Raw genomic sequence first — 16,613 nt, 5'->3', positions numbered from 1 at the left:
TCCCAGAAAATGCAGATGGAGCTGAGGATGGAGCAGAACCTCAGGCAATCTTTTTTTTGTCCTTTAAGATTAGATTCACAGGCCTTAATGTGGCAAGGAATGAATGTTCAGCTCCTCCATCGCTTAATCAAATGGATATGCACCATCAGAGTTTGGAGCTAGTTGACTAGCAAACATTTTACCACTAGCATTCACAAAGAATCAAATTCCTTGAGGTGAGCAGGGACAGCTGCAAGTTTGTTTGGTATGAGGCTTCCCGTTTAAGGAGAGCTATTGATACGTTTAGTCTCCAGCTCTTCACAGATAAAGACCAGATGCACACCAATGCAACAGAATTCAAGAAGGAAAATATTTTTTCCCAGGGATAAAACCATGGGCCTTGCCTTGGCACTTACGTGAGGAGCAATGTTTCTCTTCACCACTGGAGTTGTTGGTCCCTTTTTGGAGGTTTTTGTCTTATTTTTTTATAAATAAGAATTCCGTGGGCCAGCCTGATGGCTCATTGACAATGCTATTGCCATGCAGAGGGACCTGGATTCAGTGCTGGGCTTGGGTCTTTTGCTCTCAGGCCCACCTGGGACTGATGAGGCTAGTGGGAAGGGTCATTGGGCAATGGAAACGCCTACTGGCCAGAATTAGAGTCCATGATGGCAGGGTTCCAGAAGGAGCCCCTAGTGCATGGTTCCAGACAGAGAGCTGTTGCTATAGTGACAGCACTCAGTAGGGAGGGATATAAATTGAAGAAAAATCTCAGGATAGTTATGAGTGAAGACTCTCCTGGCACCAGATCCTATTGGTAGTTCTGACTAAGCTGGAAGTCGAAAGAAGCAGAAAGAAATTGCTGAATCAAAAAAAAAAAGATATAAATCAAAACCACGGGTGCATTTTATACTGTAGATTCATGAGTTTGTTTCCATGTTATCTGGAGTAGAGAGGAAAATGAGAGGCCCTGCATTAAAGGGAAAAGCCGACCATCCTGAAAATGAGCAGTGGCAGAGCTGGCCATAGTGCTATCCTGCTGCGAAATAGATTGAATGCAAAAAGCTTTCTCATCTAGGGGAGTTGGAAACTGAAGCTTAATAACCTCAGAGTTCAGCAGTGGTATTCACGCCCAGTCCTTGGGGTCCATAAACTGGTCTATTTCTCAGGACCTCCTTAATGAATAGTCATCAGATGCATTTGCATTTAAAAGCAATTGTAGTGTTGGAGAAGAGCAGAAAGCATAGTGGCATAAGGTTGTTGAGAGATAAGAGATAAATAGGTAGATAGCTGCACTGGGAGAGATGATGGGGGGGGGGGGGGGTGCCTGGAAAATTATTTACATTTTAGGGAGCAAAGAAAGAAAGGAAAATTGACATTGGAAATCAGGGCTGTTGTCATAAGATTGGGGGAAATGTCTAACTTATTTTTTTGCTCTAGATGTCTTAACTGATTCAGATCTAAAACCTTTTATCCTCTAAATGAATTTACTTGCAACAGTTGTTACCTTGATTATATGTAGCAGGTTTAAAATGGTTGTGGTGCACCATCTTATTTTATTGCAGTGTGAATTTTACTCACCTTAATACACAATGTTTATGAATTTTATTTTTTTTTGTTTGACCCATCAGTTTTCCTCCTCTTACTTTGGGCTTCCAGCTCGGTTGGAACCAAGAACTTGGGTTCTGGTGCAATGAGCCTTCATTTGCAACTGCCCGAGGATTTTTTTTTTTCACCCTATTTCATATCCCTTCCCAACAGGATAAGAACATAACGTAAAAAGTGCCTTGCTATGTCAGTCCTGGGCCCATTGAGCCCTGAATATACTGTCTTGACTGTGGTGAATCTGAGCCGCCTTCTGCCAGATCCCGACTGGAAGATCCCTTCTGAGATACAAGCCCTCCCCCTCCTCTCACTTTCCTGTCTTTTAACTAGTTTGTAATCCACAAAAGGACATCCTCTCCTGTCTCCTGACTTTTTAGTTTTCTTAGAAGCCTCTAATGAAGCACTTTGTTTAAAGTTGTCAAAAAGGTTGTTCTCAATAAATTGCAGGGTTTTGTAGATGCAAATTACATTTTAGTCAGCACTGAATTTGGGTTTCACTATCTGAACAATGCAGAATCTTTGCTTTTGTCAAGCTTTGATATTATACGTCAAGGCTTTGATACTGGTACCAAGTTTCTTTTGGTGTTACTCGGCCTTCGACACCCTGGACCATGAAATACTATTATGCCACTTAGTGGTCCTTAGCATATCTTCACTGTGTTCTCCTGGTTTTCCCTCTTTCTTGTCTGATTATTTCTTTAGGGTCACTTTTGGGGATGCTGCCTCCAAGCTATACTCTTTCAACAGGTATCCCACAGGGTTCATCGCGCTCTGCCACTCTTTTTAGTACTTAAATAGTTCCCTTATGTTCTATCCCTGCTAGTTTAAATATTTCCTTTAAATTGTAATCTGATGACATATAAATTTTCTTTTCTATAACTTCTACATTTGATCTTGTTTTCTCAAAGCTATCTTCCTGCTGGCTAAAATAAGAGATTGGCTATTCGATAACAAACCAGCACCAAATATTAAAAATATCGAAACAGTGCTTTTTTCTAGAGCTAGTGTAGTTGACTATCCACTCATGTTTTGCTTTGGGGAACATTCGTTTTCTATTAAACTGCAAGCTAGGGACCGAGGGATAGTAGATGATTCAGCCTTGACCCTCTGCCCACACATTAACGTTCTTGTCCAGGGGTCTTACTATAAGTTGCGCATGTTGTGCCCTCTGAGATCTGTACTATCATATTCAGATTTTTGTACAATAACGCAAGTATTGATTCTATCCTCACCTGACTATTGTAATCTTCTGCTTCTCGGCTTACCACTTTCATATGTGAAAACCTTATAGTTGATTCAGAATGCAACAGCTTGCTTGGTTTCTAGTACTCCATTGCGAGAACACATCTCTCCGGTTTTGACCAACTTACACTGGCTACAGATCATGTGGTGAATTAAATTTAAAATTGCCTTGCTTGTCTTTAAGGCATTGCACAATCTTGCCATTCTTATATTGTTTCCGCAAGTCATAGATAACCTACTCACTCGCTACGCTCCTCAAACAAGTGCTTATTAGAAGTTCCATCACTTAGGCATGCTTGCTTGGTGGAATCTTTTCACATTGCAAGGCCTGTGCTTTGGAACAGGTGAAATTAGAGCCGAATATGACCTCTGTTTTCGTAAGCTTCTCAAGGCACACTTTTTTGCCCTTTCATTTTCAGAATGATGTTTGCTTAATTGTGCCATCGTTTTGCTGGTCTGCACTTTGTGAATGTTGTTCTGAACTGTGTATCTTACTGTGATTTATTGTGAATGTTGCTTGTAATCTACTGAGATTTACAGATCAGCAGTTTATACATTTTATAAATAAATAAACTTAGTAACTTCATTGTGTGTCCCTTAATCTTTGTACTTGTTGAAAGAGTAAACAACCGATTCATGTTTACTTATTTCACTCCACTCATTTTATAGACCTCTATCATATCTCCCCTTATCCCCTCTTCTCTAACTAAGCTGAAGAGTCCTAACCTCTTTAGCTTTTCCTCATAGGGAATTTCATTTACCATTTGCAACATCCATTTCCAATTTCTCACAATCCTCTTGTGATTTAACAACTTTAAATAATTGTATGTCATCAGCACATTTGATCCTTGCTTGTTGTTCCCATTTCCAGGTAATTTATAAAAATGTTAAAAAGCAGTGGTCCTAGAACTCCTAGGGCACGCCACCTTTTTCCACTGAGAAAATTTACTGTTTAGCCCTATTCTCTGTTTTCTGTCTTTTAACCAGTTCCCAGACCACAGTAGGACACTGCACCCTATCACGTGAATTTTTATTTATATGATTTATATTCTGCTTTTTGGCACTTAAAATCAGATTACGTTCAGGTACTGTAGGTATTTCCCCATCCCCAGAGGGCTCACAATCTATGCTTTGTACCTGAGGCAATGGAGGGTAATGTGATTTGCCCAAGGTCACAAGGAGTAGCAGTGGGATTTGAATCTTGGTTTCCCTGGTTCATAGCCTGCTGCTCTTAACACTAGACTACTCCTTCACTAAGATTTTCTAAGACATCTCTCATGAGGGACTTTGTCAAATGCTTTCCGGCAATCCAGATTCATTATATCAATTGGCTTACTTTTATCCACATGTTTGTCTTCAATAAAATGTAGCAGATTGATGAGGCAAGACTTCCCTTAACCAAATCCCATTAAATTGAATAAGAAAATGCTAAAACTGAATATGGTAAAATACCAGATGGCATGACCTAATGATACTGCAGTGCTTGGGAACCATATGACCCAAGTTTCCTTTCTGCTTCTGCCATTGACACTTGCTGTAACTAGGAAATTACACTAAAATAACAAAAGTCAAAAAACTCTCTATCCTATCTAACATTACATCCCTACATTATGCTGTATCCCATTCCCACTGAACAGCATTACCATGGCTATAAAATCTCCATATGCTGCCAATCCGGAGCACGTGATCCACAAAACACCCACGGTCACAACTGTGACTCCAAGCTGCTACCAGAAATAGCTGACAGCCAGCGAGGACACTATTGAAGCTCATGATGAACAGTCCCTCCACTTCCCCCACTCAGACAGACAATGCATCCCTGCTACTAAGCAACGCTTGGGTGACTCATTCCCCATCAATTCACCGGGTATCAGTGTTTGTTACATAAGGACAGCTCTGCTTTATAGATTTTCAAAGGAAAATGCAGAGAATGGAAGCTATGACAGGCAGATTCTCCTTGGAGTTTACAGAGGCTCCAAGGCTTTTCTGGTTCTCTTCCCATCTTTAATTTTCCAGGCCATGGTCAGGTTACAGCTGTTGAAAAGATTTAAAAGGATGTTGTCCCGCTTCAACCCTTCCCCATTTAAGTTTATTTTCTTATTTGCAAGACTGGTGTTTCCAAAATGGTTTGTTCATCTGTTCTCTTGAGCTTCTACCCTGTGAATTCTGGTTAGGGCTTTTTATTTTTCACTGTTTCACTGTAGTACTTTAAAGTGAAATACGCAAAAGCATTGTAATTTTCTTCAAGTCCTCATAAAGGATAGAGTCTCTCATAAAGGGTCAGTTGCATGTGATTTTATTGTTGAAGGCTCCTGTTACCAAGTTTCAAATACTCCTGTGATTTTATAAGTCCCCAACACGGTCCCATGTTTTGCCCACAGGCTGTGACAGGAGGGATGAAAATGGCAACAGTTTAAATTCTATAAAGCAAAACAAGAGAGCAACATATGTGTGAGATGTTGAGGATGAATCAGAGAGAGAGCAAGAGAAGAACATATGGTAATCTAAGATGCATACCAGTGCCTTGAAGGAAGCTTATATAGTAGCAGCTGGGGCAGCATTATTCCCATCTTCCCCACATAAACCAAGCATTTTTGCAGCAGCAGCGTTTGGAGGGCCGTGTGTATCTTAGGTTTAGCGATGCCACCACCTATGTGTTCTACAAATGGGTGATTTCTTGATGCCGTAAAGAAACTTGCTTCTGTTCCTTGCGCTGGCTGGGATTGCTCTGGTGGCAGTGTTCACAGCCTCCAGAGGAGAGGGAGTCTCAGCCTTTGCACACAAGTAGCACATAATGGTCAGACTTCCTGAAAAGAGGTCATGGGTTTGTGATCAAGGACTGTTGCTGTGATGGCTAGGCTATATGGAAAGAAGAGAGGGTTAAATAATGGTGGGAACCCGCCTCCACTGGGTAGGTGCAAAGAAAGAATCACGGTGCTATAGAAAATAAAATCCAGGCATTAGCAATACCAAAAAATAATATAATTATGAAACTAATGTATCTGTTCTGATTAAATTTTCCTTCGGTTATTTTTTTTACATTGGGAGTGCTTGGAATTTGTTTTTCAGTGTTGGATGCACTATCCAAAGGGAGCCTGCTTGGCCACCCATGAAGCTCCCCTGTGAGTGGGGTTTTGTTACAAATTTTTGATATACTGTGCTTGAACTGGGCCACTAGACTGACATTATTTTAAGCCACCATAGTCTAGTTTAGGGGGTTGGTTGTGAAAGAATTGGAAACCCAAAGGATCAGGATAAAACTGCTGGACTAAGGCTAGAAAGAAAAAAGAGAAGAAACCATTTTCTCTCTTTAAATTGGAGCACTATAGTGAGAGGATTATTTTATTCCCCCTATTCTCAAGATGAAATCCTCTTCCTTTGCTTTAGGGGGTATCAGTTTCACAACTATTATGATTGAGTCAAACTTGATAATAAGGAGATAATGTGAACTTTTTTCCCTCCTGCAGCCCAGCACCTGACATGACAGACCCAGATGTTGTTACAGAAGTCCCTGCCACCCTGAAGCGGCTTGCCAAGTATGTAGTGCGTGGATTTTATGGCCTCGAACATGCCTTGGCCTTGGATATCCTGATTCGAAACCCCTGTGTGAAAGAGGAGGACATGCTGGAACTGCTGAAGTTTGACCGCAAGCAGCTTCGTGCTGTTCTGAATACCTTGAAGGGGGACAAGTTTATCAAGTGTAGGATGAGGGTAGAGACGGCCGCTGATGGCAAAACCACGCGTCACAATTACTACTTTATCAACTACCGCCTTCTGGTCAATGTGGTGAAGTACAAGTTGGATCACATGAGAAGGCGGATTGAGACAGACGAGAGGGACTCCACTAACCGTGCCTCCTTCAAGTGTCCCAACTGCTCCAACACCTTTACAGACTTGGAAGCCAATCAGCTGTTTGATCCTGTGACAGGTAAGGCAATAGGAACATTCTTAATCTCTACTGTTTTATTTTTTGGGGGTCTTACTGACCCTTTTGCTACATGGGAAAACCTTGACTCACACAGGGAGTCCGCTATTGGGTCTTTGGTGCTCTTAAACTTGGAGAATGATGGCCATGTGATATTGTGCTCCACACTTTGGAGGTGGTTGTTTTTTGATGCAGTCAAAGTAACAGAAGACCTATTTAGAACCAGTGGCTGCTTAAGATATGTAACTGCCTTTAGCATCTAGCTACTGAATTTTTTTCTGTTCCTCCTGTGTGTTTGATATTTACTTTTTGATATTTATTTTATTTTATTTTATTTTTTTGCCAGGCAACTTGTTAATTTTATTAGTGAAACATCACTTCTGAACATTAGTTAATTCTAGTGTGACAGAAATCCATTAGTGAATAAGAGAACCTAATTTTCTTCTACCTTCTCCAGGTAGTCATCCAGTCACTAGGTTTCAGTGGGATATTTCACCCATCCCGAAAGGTATTGATCGCAACAGCATATTAGAATTTGATAGTTGATATTTTTTCCATTACCTTCTGCAGTTTTCCCAAAAACAGAAGGGAAATGTCCTGCATCAGAATATCAATATGTAATTCAAATCCTCTTTTCAAGGTACCATTTTTTTTCAAAAAGTAATATGGAAACCATAACTTTATATTTCCTAGCGTGTAGCAGATGGATTCAGGACCAATGGGTATAGTGTGCTCCTGATAGCAGTTGGAGACGGAGTCAATCTGATGTCGGCACCAGTACATATACCCATGCAGGAAGCTCTGGTCTTAAGTATTTTCCGTCTCCATAGCAGTTCGGGACCCTATACGCGCTTGCTCAGCGTTAAAGTATTCAAACCAAAGAAGAAAGAAAATTCCAAACAAAGAAGAAATCTTACCTCTCCAGACGAGCCCTGCTCTCCTGCGGTGATACTTAAGGGTCCCCTCCCTAAGTTGAGACTTCCTGAGGTGATTTCCGAGATCCCTCAGAGGTAGGCCTTGGTCTGGTAGCCAGTTCCCGGTGTGGACTTAGCCCCCGGCAACGGGAGCGGCTGAGAGGCAGCAGGTGCAATACCGAGCGCGGCGGTGAAGGTACTTCCCTCTCCCTCTGCAGCCGGAGACCGCCCGGAACGAAACCGGGAAACGCTGAGACAAGGTAATGTAGAAAACTTTTTCTAAGTCTCTGAGGCTTGGATAGCTGCACAGATCACCTGCCGGCATCTGTACCATCGGGCTGATCAGCCCAGGCTGGGCTAGACCCCGATCGGATACAAGGGTCCTCCCACGTGGAGACTCTCTGAGGTGGTCACCATCTTGTTCGCGTGGTCGCCGACGCCATTTTGCCGCTCTGTCCGCCTAACTGAACCATGCGCACAGGGACGAGCCGGGCGCATAAATTACTTGTGCGCCCAGCGGCGCGCGCTGCATAGGTGCCATATGCACAGCTACGCGCACAATTGTGCTGAGCGCACAAGTTAAGACCGTGCGCACAGCGGCACGCGCATCTCAGTGAGCGTGCATCCCGGCCTATACGCACATCTTGGGCACACCCGGAGCGCATAGCTAAGCCTCCTGGCGCACACATTAAACGCACAGACCAGGGTTTCAACGACCTACGCGCACAAAACCATGGCACCACCAGCCAAGAAAACCAAGGCATAAGCCCTCTGCCCAGCCTGCCACATAAGAGCGGCACAGCATGAGGAGGCCACAGCTCTGTGTCTACAGTGCGAGTAGGCCCTGAGAGAACCTGGACAAGGCCCTCCCCAGCCAGTACAGGAATCCAGATCCACCTATAGTACCCCGGACCTCTCTATCCCCAGCACAACCCTTCCCCAAACGGGGTCCCTCGGGAACGCAGCGGCCTTTAATCTAGACTCAGGATCCTTCTCCTGGGTAGTATTCTTTAAGGGTCTACACACTTTGGTCCACATGCAGCCACCACCGATGGCACAGACACATCCGCCACCAGAGGACCCTTGCCTCCCAGGGCCCTCCAGGCCTTCCAGTGATGTGCTCCCCCGGCCAAAAGCCTCTCTATAGGGGACATGGACACCTCGGACAAGGATCAAAACCCCCTGGAGGAAGGGGAAATACCTCCAGGAACAGAACCTTACCGAACCATGAGGTGTTTTCTTTTCCAAAGACGAGATACCAGATCTTGTGGCTCTCAGCTTGAAGGAGCTTGCCATTCCAGGCACAAGTGCCACAGAGGAACCAAAGACGAATCCTCTCCTAGAAAGGCTCCGTCAGGCCTCCTGCCATTTCCCCTTGCTGCAAGCTGTACAACAGCTGATCAACTTGGAATGGGATGCCCCGGAGGTCAGTTTCAAAGGGAGGCGGGCCCTGGAAGCCCTATATCCACTGGAACCCTCAGCCAAAGATCTACTAGTGTTCCCCAAAGTGGACGCCATGGTCTGCGCGGTCACAAAGCGTACTACCATCCCAGTTGAGTGAGGAGCGGCACTCAAGGATGCCAAGGACAGACGTCTGGAATCCATCCTTAAACAGTCATTCGACGTATCAGCTATGTCACTAAAGATTGCTGCCTACTGTGCCGTGGTAACACGCGCCTGCTTATCCATGACCAGGAATGCCGCCATGCCTGGCGAAGTACTAGAACCCGCGGTATCCTTCCTCACGGATGCGACCTCTGATCTGGTACGCACCTCAGCCAGGGGCGTCTCATCCGTAGTGGCAGCCAGAAGGCAACTCTGGCTCTGAAGTTGGTCAGCCGACGCGACTTCCAAGATGAAACTCACGAGAATGCCCTTTAAAGGAGCTCTCCTGTTTGGAAGCGAACTGGAGAAGTTAGCCGACAAATGGGGTGAATCCCCCCAGTACCTCTGCTACCGGAGGACAAGAACAAAAGAAACCAACGCCCCTCTCCCCGATTACCTAGGGGCAGAGGATCACAGCGCTTCAGACCCCGCAGGCAGGGGCCAGTCCTTTTGGAAAAAACACGAGGGGAGCCGGCTCTGGCACAGGCCCCAGCCGCACCCCACAATGAGAATCAGCCGACCCGTCCACAGGAAGAAGCCATAGGGGGCAGGCTTGCCCTATTCTGCCAAAGATGGGTCAAGATAACAGCGGACAAGTGGGTCCTAACCATCATTCGAGAGGGATATTATCTGGATTTCCACAACATCCCTCCGGACAAGTTCGTGAAATCTCCTTGCCACACACCCTCCAAGAGGACGGCAGTGGAAACCACACTGGCCAAATTGCTCGCCCTAAAAGCCATAACACTGGTGCCCACGCAACAACAAAATACTGGGCATTATTCCATCTATTTTATCATCCCCAAGAAAGAGGGAACGTTCCGGCCCATCCTGGACCTCAAGTCGGTTAACCGCTACCTGAGGGTACCACACTTCTGCATGGAAACCCTTCACTCTGTCATAAAGGTAATACAGCTGGGAGAATTCCTTACATCCCTGGACCTGTCAGAAGCCTACCTGCACATTCCAGTCCATCACGAGCATCAGCGATTCCTATGCTTCACGATCCTAGACTACCACTACCAGTTCTGGCGCTACCCTTCGGGCTAGCCACAGCCCCCCGCACGTTCACCAAAATCATGGTGGTAGTGGCGGCGACACTGAGGAAAGAAGGAATCCTCGTACATCCATATCTGGATGATTGGCTGATCAGGGCAAAATCTCCAGACGAAAGTCACCAGGCGACCACCAGAGTCAAGACTCTACTGGAGAGCCTCGGGTGAGTTGTCAACACAAACAAGAGCTGTCTGCAGCCCTCCCAATCTCTAGAATTCCTGGGAGTCTGGTTCGACACCAAACAAGACAAGGTCATTCTTCCTCCTACAAGGAGAAGAAAACTGATGAACCAATTGCGAAACCTGCTAGGAGGTCCCCACCCCAAAGTAAGGGACTACCTCCATGTCCTCGGCCTCATGACATCAACCCTGGAAGTGGTCCCATGGGCAAGAGCCCATATGCGACCGCTACAGTGCTCCCTACTGTCACGATGGAACCCGATGTCCCGGGACTACTCTGTTCGCCTCCAGCTCCCGGAGGAAGTGCGGAACCAGCTCCAATGGTGGCTACAAGAAGACCATCTAAGCAAGGGAGTAAGGCTATCTCCACCAACCTGGGTCTTGCTCACCATGGATGCGAGCCTATGAGGGTGGGGAGCCCACTGCCAGGAACTGATGGCCCAGGGGCAATGGAACAAGAAAAAGTCGGGGTGGAACATCAACCGACTGGAAGCCCGGGCGGTCAGATTAGCCTGCCTACGGTTTCGTCACAGACTCCAGGACAAATCTGTCAGAGTCATGTCTGACAACGCCACAACAATTGCCTACATCAACCACCAGGGAGGAACCAGAAGCCAACAGGTGTCCCTGGAAATAGATTCCCTAATGGCGTGGGCGGAAGCAAACTTACAAGGGATCTCCGCCGCCCACATCGCGGGAAAAGACAACGTCACTGCGGATTACTTCAGCAGAGAAAGTCTAGACCCAGGGGAATGGAAGCTGTCGACCACAGCCTTCCAGTTGATAGTAAACCGCTGGGTAACCCCAGCCATGGATCTCCTGGCAACCCGGTCCAACGCCCAAGTTCCCAACTTCTTCAGTCGCAGACGAGAACCACAATCCCAAGGGATCGATGAACTCGTCCAGACCTGGCCACAGGAAGACCTGCTATACGCCTTCCCGCCCATGGCCACTACTGAGCGGGATCATCCTCAAGATAGAGCACCACAGGGGACTAGTACTTCTAGTGGCCCTGGACTGGCCAAGAAGGCCATGGCACGCAGACATGCGAAGACTTGTGATGGGGAGCCCTCTCCCTCTACCTCCACACAGGGATCTGCTTTAGCAAGGCCTGATCCTCCATGAAGACCCAACTCTATTCTCTCTCACAGTCTGGCTATTGAGAGGACACGCCCGAAGAAGAGCGGATACTTGAGGGTGGTAATTGACACCTTGCTCCGAGCAAGCAAGTTCTCCTTATCGCTAACCTACATACGAATATGGAGAATATGCGAAGCCTGGTGCGAAGACCACGACATCCTTCCGCAGACAGCCAAAATTCCCATGATCCTGGAATTCCTACAGGATGGCTTACAGAAGGGGTTGTCCCTCAACTCCATCAAGGTTCATGTGGCCGCGTTGGCATGCTTCGGAACCAAAGTGGAAGGCATTAGTCTAACATCTCATCCGGACATCTCCCGCTTCCTGAGAGGGGTCAAGCAGATTCGTCCACCCTTAAAGTGGCCGGTACCCCTATGGAACCTCAATCTAGTACTAGACTTCCTAACAGGAGCCTCCTTCACACTTATATGTGGTCTGTCTCTACAACTACTAACCTTGAAGACTGCATTTCTAGTGGCAATATGTTCGGCCCGTCGCATCTCCGAACTTCAAGCACTATCCTGTCGGTAACCCTTTCTCAGGTTCACACCAGGATCCATACAGCTACGCACTGTCCCCTCCTTCCTTCCAAAGGTGGTTTCTCACTTCCATCTAAACCAGGGGTCGGGAACCCATGGCTCGCGAGCCAGATATGGCTCTTTTGAGGGCTGCATCTGGCTCGCAGACAAGTGTCGCCATACTTCGCGGTTCCCCGCTGACCCAGCTGCTCCCCGGTCCTCCGCCGCCCGGGCTTAAAATGCTGTCAGCCCGGGCGGAACGCGGCAGGACAGCTGGAGTCAGCGGCACCAGCGTGCTCTCTTCTCCTCCCCCCCCCCCCCCCCCGCGGCCCGGAAGAGGAAGTGGAGAGCATCGGGTGCCTGCGCGGGAAGAAGAGACCACACTAGCGTGGTCTCTTCTTCCGCGCAGGCACCCGATGCTCACCACTTCCTCTTCCGGGCCGCGGGGGGGAGGAGAAGAGAGCACGCCGACTGGAGTCATCCGGGTGCCTGCGCGGGAGTCATCGTGTGTCAGCCGGATGCCAGCGCTGGAGTCAACGGGTGCCTGCGCGGGTCTTCCCGCGCAGGCACCCGATGCTCTCCACTTCCTCTTCCGGGCCGCGGGAAGAAGAGAGCACGGTGCTCTCTTCTTCCCGCGGCCCGGAAGAGGAAGTGGAGAGCATCGGGTGCCTGCGCGGGAAGACCCGCGCAGGCACGCTAGTGTCCGACGGGAAGAAGACTGCAGCGCGGCTCGGAGGAAAATGAAAATCTTCAACCGCGGCCGATGGGACTCCGCCTTCGCCTCCGCGAGGGCTGAAAATGAAGGAGGTTAGCGTTGGGAGGTGGCTGCTGCTGCCGCGAGTTCCCGGGGGGGGGGGAGGGGGAGAGAGAGAGTGAATGAGCGAGCAAGCCATGTGTGTGTGAGATCCTGTGTGTGTATGTGTGTGAGTGAGATTGCATGTATGTGAATGATTGAGAGCCTGTATATGTGAAAGAGAGTATGTCTGTGATTGAGATCCTGCCTGTGAGAGAGAGAGCATGAATGTAAGTTTACCATTGGGAACCTGTATGTGTAAGTTTGTAATTGAAAACCTGTTTGTTTGAAAGAGTATGTGTGTATGATTGAGATCCTTTGTGTGTGAGAGAGATCATGTGTATGTATGATTAAGAGCCTGTGTGTATAAGTAAGAGAGAGATCATGTGTGTCTGTGTCTGACTGAGAGCTGGTTTAGGTGATGGAGCCATGTGAGTATGTGATTGAGAGCCTGTGTTTAAATGAGAGAGAGAGACCATGTGTGTCTGTGTGTGATTGAGAGCTGATTTAGGTGAGGGAGCATGTGAGTATGTGATTGAGAGCCTGTGTGTAAATGAGAGAAAGAGAGGACATGTTTGTAAGCATGTGAATGAGAGTCTGTGTGTGAGAGAAAAAGACAGCATGTATTTATGTGATTGAAAGCCTGTGTGTGTGTGTAAGCGTGAAAAGATAGACAGCATGTGTGTAAATGTGTAATTAAGAGCCTATATAAGTGAGAGAGAAAAAACATTTGTATATGTGAGTGACTGAGAGCATGTGTGTATAGGTGTGTCATTGAGAGCCAGTGTGAGAGAGAGCGCTGCTGGTATGTGACTGAGAGAGGAGAAAGTTCCAAGCAAACCACCCCACCTCCTGCTAATTCAGAACAATCTCAGGACACCTGGATATCAAACGTTCCCAGGTATGCAGAGCAAAAAAATTTTTGTATCCTTATTATTTTTCATTACTGGATCTTTGTGTCTGCTATTTTGAAATATTTTGTTGGTATCTGGAAATGTTTTATATGAGTTTTTAATTATTGGATATTCCACTCATCAGCTGTTTCGAAATATGTTCTTTTTGTTAGTACAGTTTTACTGCTGATGATTTTATATTTCTTGATTTGTTTTATAAGGATGTGTGATGTTTCTTTTTTCCTTTGTTACACTGCATACAGAGACTCTGGCTTGTTGCAGTTTCCAATTCAGTTTTTGTCTGCATGCTTCTTGTTATGCGTTTTGGTCTCTTTATTCTAGTTAGGTGAGGGACAGCACGTGATTCAGGTGAGGTTTTCTGCTGGCGTGTAGTTTCTGTGTAGGACTCTATAGCAGCCTGACTTGGTCCATTTTCCTAATAGGAGATGTATTGGTGTCTTAAGGCCTGGTGTAATATTTTCAGAGACTTATTGTACTTTAAAAGTGTGATCTTACATAAAATGCACACATTTACTTGTATTTAGTTTTAAACATATTGTATGGCTCTCATGGAATTACATTTTAAAATATGTGGCGTTTATGGCTCTCTCAGCCAAAAAGGTTCCTGACCCCTGATCTAAACCAAACCATCTCGCTGCCATCTCCAGATGAGCACAAGGGCTCGGAAGAATCTCGCAGTCTTCACCACCTTAACGTTGGCAGACTCCTAGTCCGATATCTGGAAAGGTCGGAACCCGTATGAAAGACGGACCACCCTTTCGTCCTTCACAGCGGGAAGAAACAAGGAGAAGCGGCCTTGCGGGCAACCATAGCTCGCTGAATCAAAGAAGTAATTAAGGTGGCCTTTGTAGAGGCAGGCAAGCCTCCACCGCTAAAAGTCAAGGCCCATTCCACCAGAGCCCAGGCGGTGTCCTGGGCGGAAACAAAGGTGCTGTCACCCACTGAGATCTGTCGGGCGGCGACATGGTCCTCCATTCACACCTTCGCCAGGTTCTACTGCCTGGATGTTCAAGCTCGGGAGGACACAGCATTCGCAAGGGCAGTACTAAGTGGGCCACAGACAGCCTCCCACCCGGTTCGGGAGTAGCTTTTGTACATCCCATTGGTCCTGAATCCATCTGGTACACGCTAGGAAATGGAGAAATTACTTAACTGATAATTTAGTTTTCCTTAGTGTAGACAGATGGATTCAGTATCCTGCCCATGGCTGCCACTATGCACGAAAACCTCTGGAGTCAATGCCCGAGAGCAAGACAAACACAGGCAAACCACGCTTCCCTTCAGCTAGGACACCCATAGTTACCCTGTATCGGCGTTTCTCGGTTGAGGGCACTGGCAGTCTCCAGCTACAGTCTACGTCAACCAGTTCAAGTTGATTACGTTTCTCAAGTTATTCAAGTTAAACAAAGTTAACCAAGTTAATCAAATTATCCAGACATACATATATCCACAATTGCTTTGCGAGGAGAATACTGAAGACCAGAGTTTCCTGCACGGTATATGTACTGGTGCTGACGTCAGATTGAAATCTGACTCCATCTCCAATTGCTATCAGGAGCACACTATACCCATTGGTCCCATCTGTCTACACTAAGGAAAACGAAATTATCAGGTAATTAATTTCTCCATTTTGTATTTGGTGACTATGAGTGAGATGTCAGACTTTCATATTTTCAGTGTTATATCCCACCTGTTGCAAAAAAAGCCTGCTTGGAGCTCAGATATTGCTACTTTTGGTTTGACAGTAATTTATAGGGAGAGGGAAAACATAATGCTGACTGTTGCCAAAATCTAAAAGCTACTAAGTAGATTCTAAAAATAATAAAGTGCACCAAACTGGCAGTCAAGCGGTTGACCTTTGTGTTTGCCTTGCACACAGTCTGTGTTAATGATAAGCCCACATTCCCACAAACTGCAACACTGCAAAAATGGAAAGGAGACAGATGCTTCTTACTGTGTACTACAGAAATCATATATAAAAGAAGGATTCTTTCACCAGGATTGGTCTTATCACTTCCTGAAAGCAGTTGTGATATTTATATAGTTCTCTGGATCTGGACTGTTTAGGATACTGAAAATATCTGTAGCAGTCTGATGGGAAGAAATGCCTCCTGAGGATCATATATACTTATTGGATAATGAAAAAAACTGTGAATAAATCAGTCAAAATAACAAAATGACTCGTTTAGAATGAAAAGAAGTATTTAAAGTATTTACCTCCTGATTTGATAATGTAGTCCAAACCATGTCTGTATGCTTTGCAGGGTTGTGTCAGTAAGAATCTGTTACTGCAGTAAGATTACATCACAATGCACCAAGAGAGGGTGTGCAAGTGAAAGACAGGGAGACAGCTGGCAGGCTGATCATTTTTTATTTTGCAAATATTCTGTAGGTCTTAATGTATGATTTACATTGTTATAAACATTTTGAAAACACACATTTCTCCTAGAAGATATTAAGTTGTTAGCATAGCTTATTGTCTAGTGAAGCAGCAGGCTGAGATCAGGGAAGCCAGGGTTGAATTCCTGCTAACCCTCTTTATGACTTTGGGCAAGTAATTTCACTCTCCATTGCCTCAGGTACAACGTATTGTAAACCCTCTGGGGACAGGGAAATACCTATGATACCGAATGTAACTTACCTTGTGCAATGAAAAGGCACAAACTAAACACAAAAAAGAAAAATCCTGGTGATGTAATAATCCTATAGTGTTTCAGTGACGTGTCAGATACCTGGCAATATG

At 45.9% G+C, this 16,613-nt stretch overlaps 1 protein-coding gene and 1 long non-coding RNA gene across 3 annotated transcripts in view; one reads left to right on the top strand and one right to left on the bottom strand.

Annotated features, from left to right (window-relative positions):
- Window positions 1-16,613, top strand: part of GTF2E1 (general transcription factor IIE subunit 1) — a 109,902-nt gene that overhangs the window by 26,819 nt on the left and 66,470 nt on the right. The window contains exon 2 of the mRNA XM_029578162.1: window positions 6,294-6,754. Coding sequence (XP_029434022.1) covers window positions 6,307-6,754 — 448 coding nt within the window. The 5' untranslated portion in view covers window positions 6,294-6,306. The remainder of the gene's footprint in view (window positions 1-6,293; window positions 6,755-16,613) is intronic.
- LOC115076575 lies at window positions 4,991-16,141 on the bottom strand. 2 transcript variants are annotated; one of them, XR_003852801.1, is made up of 3 exons: window positions 16,088-16,141; window positions 5,344-5,685; window positions 4,991-5,246 (listed from the first exon to the last, which is right to left on the bottom strand). It is a non-coding gene; the product is annotated as an uncharacterized LOC115076575 (long non-coding RNA). The 2 variants fall into 2 exon arrangements; XR_003852800.1 differs by having other exon boundaries at window positions 4,991-5,685.

This window comes from Rhinatrema bivittatum, chromosome 15, assembly GCF_901001135.1.
Source record: "Rhinatrema bivittatum chromosome 15, aRhiBiv1.1, whole genome shotgun sequence".
NCBI lineage: Eukaryota > Metazoa > Chordata > Amphibia > Gymnophiona > Rhinatrematidae > Rhinatrema > Rhinatrema bivittatum.
This window is presented reverse-complemented; position numbering and strand designations above follow the sequence as displayed.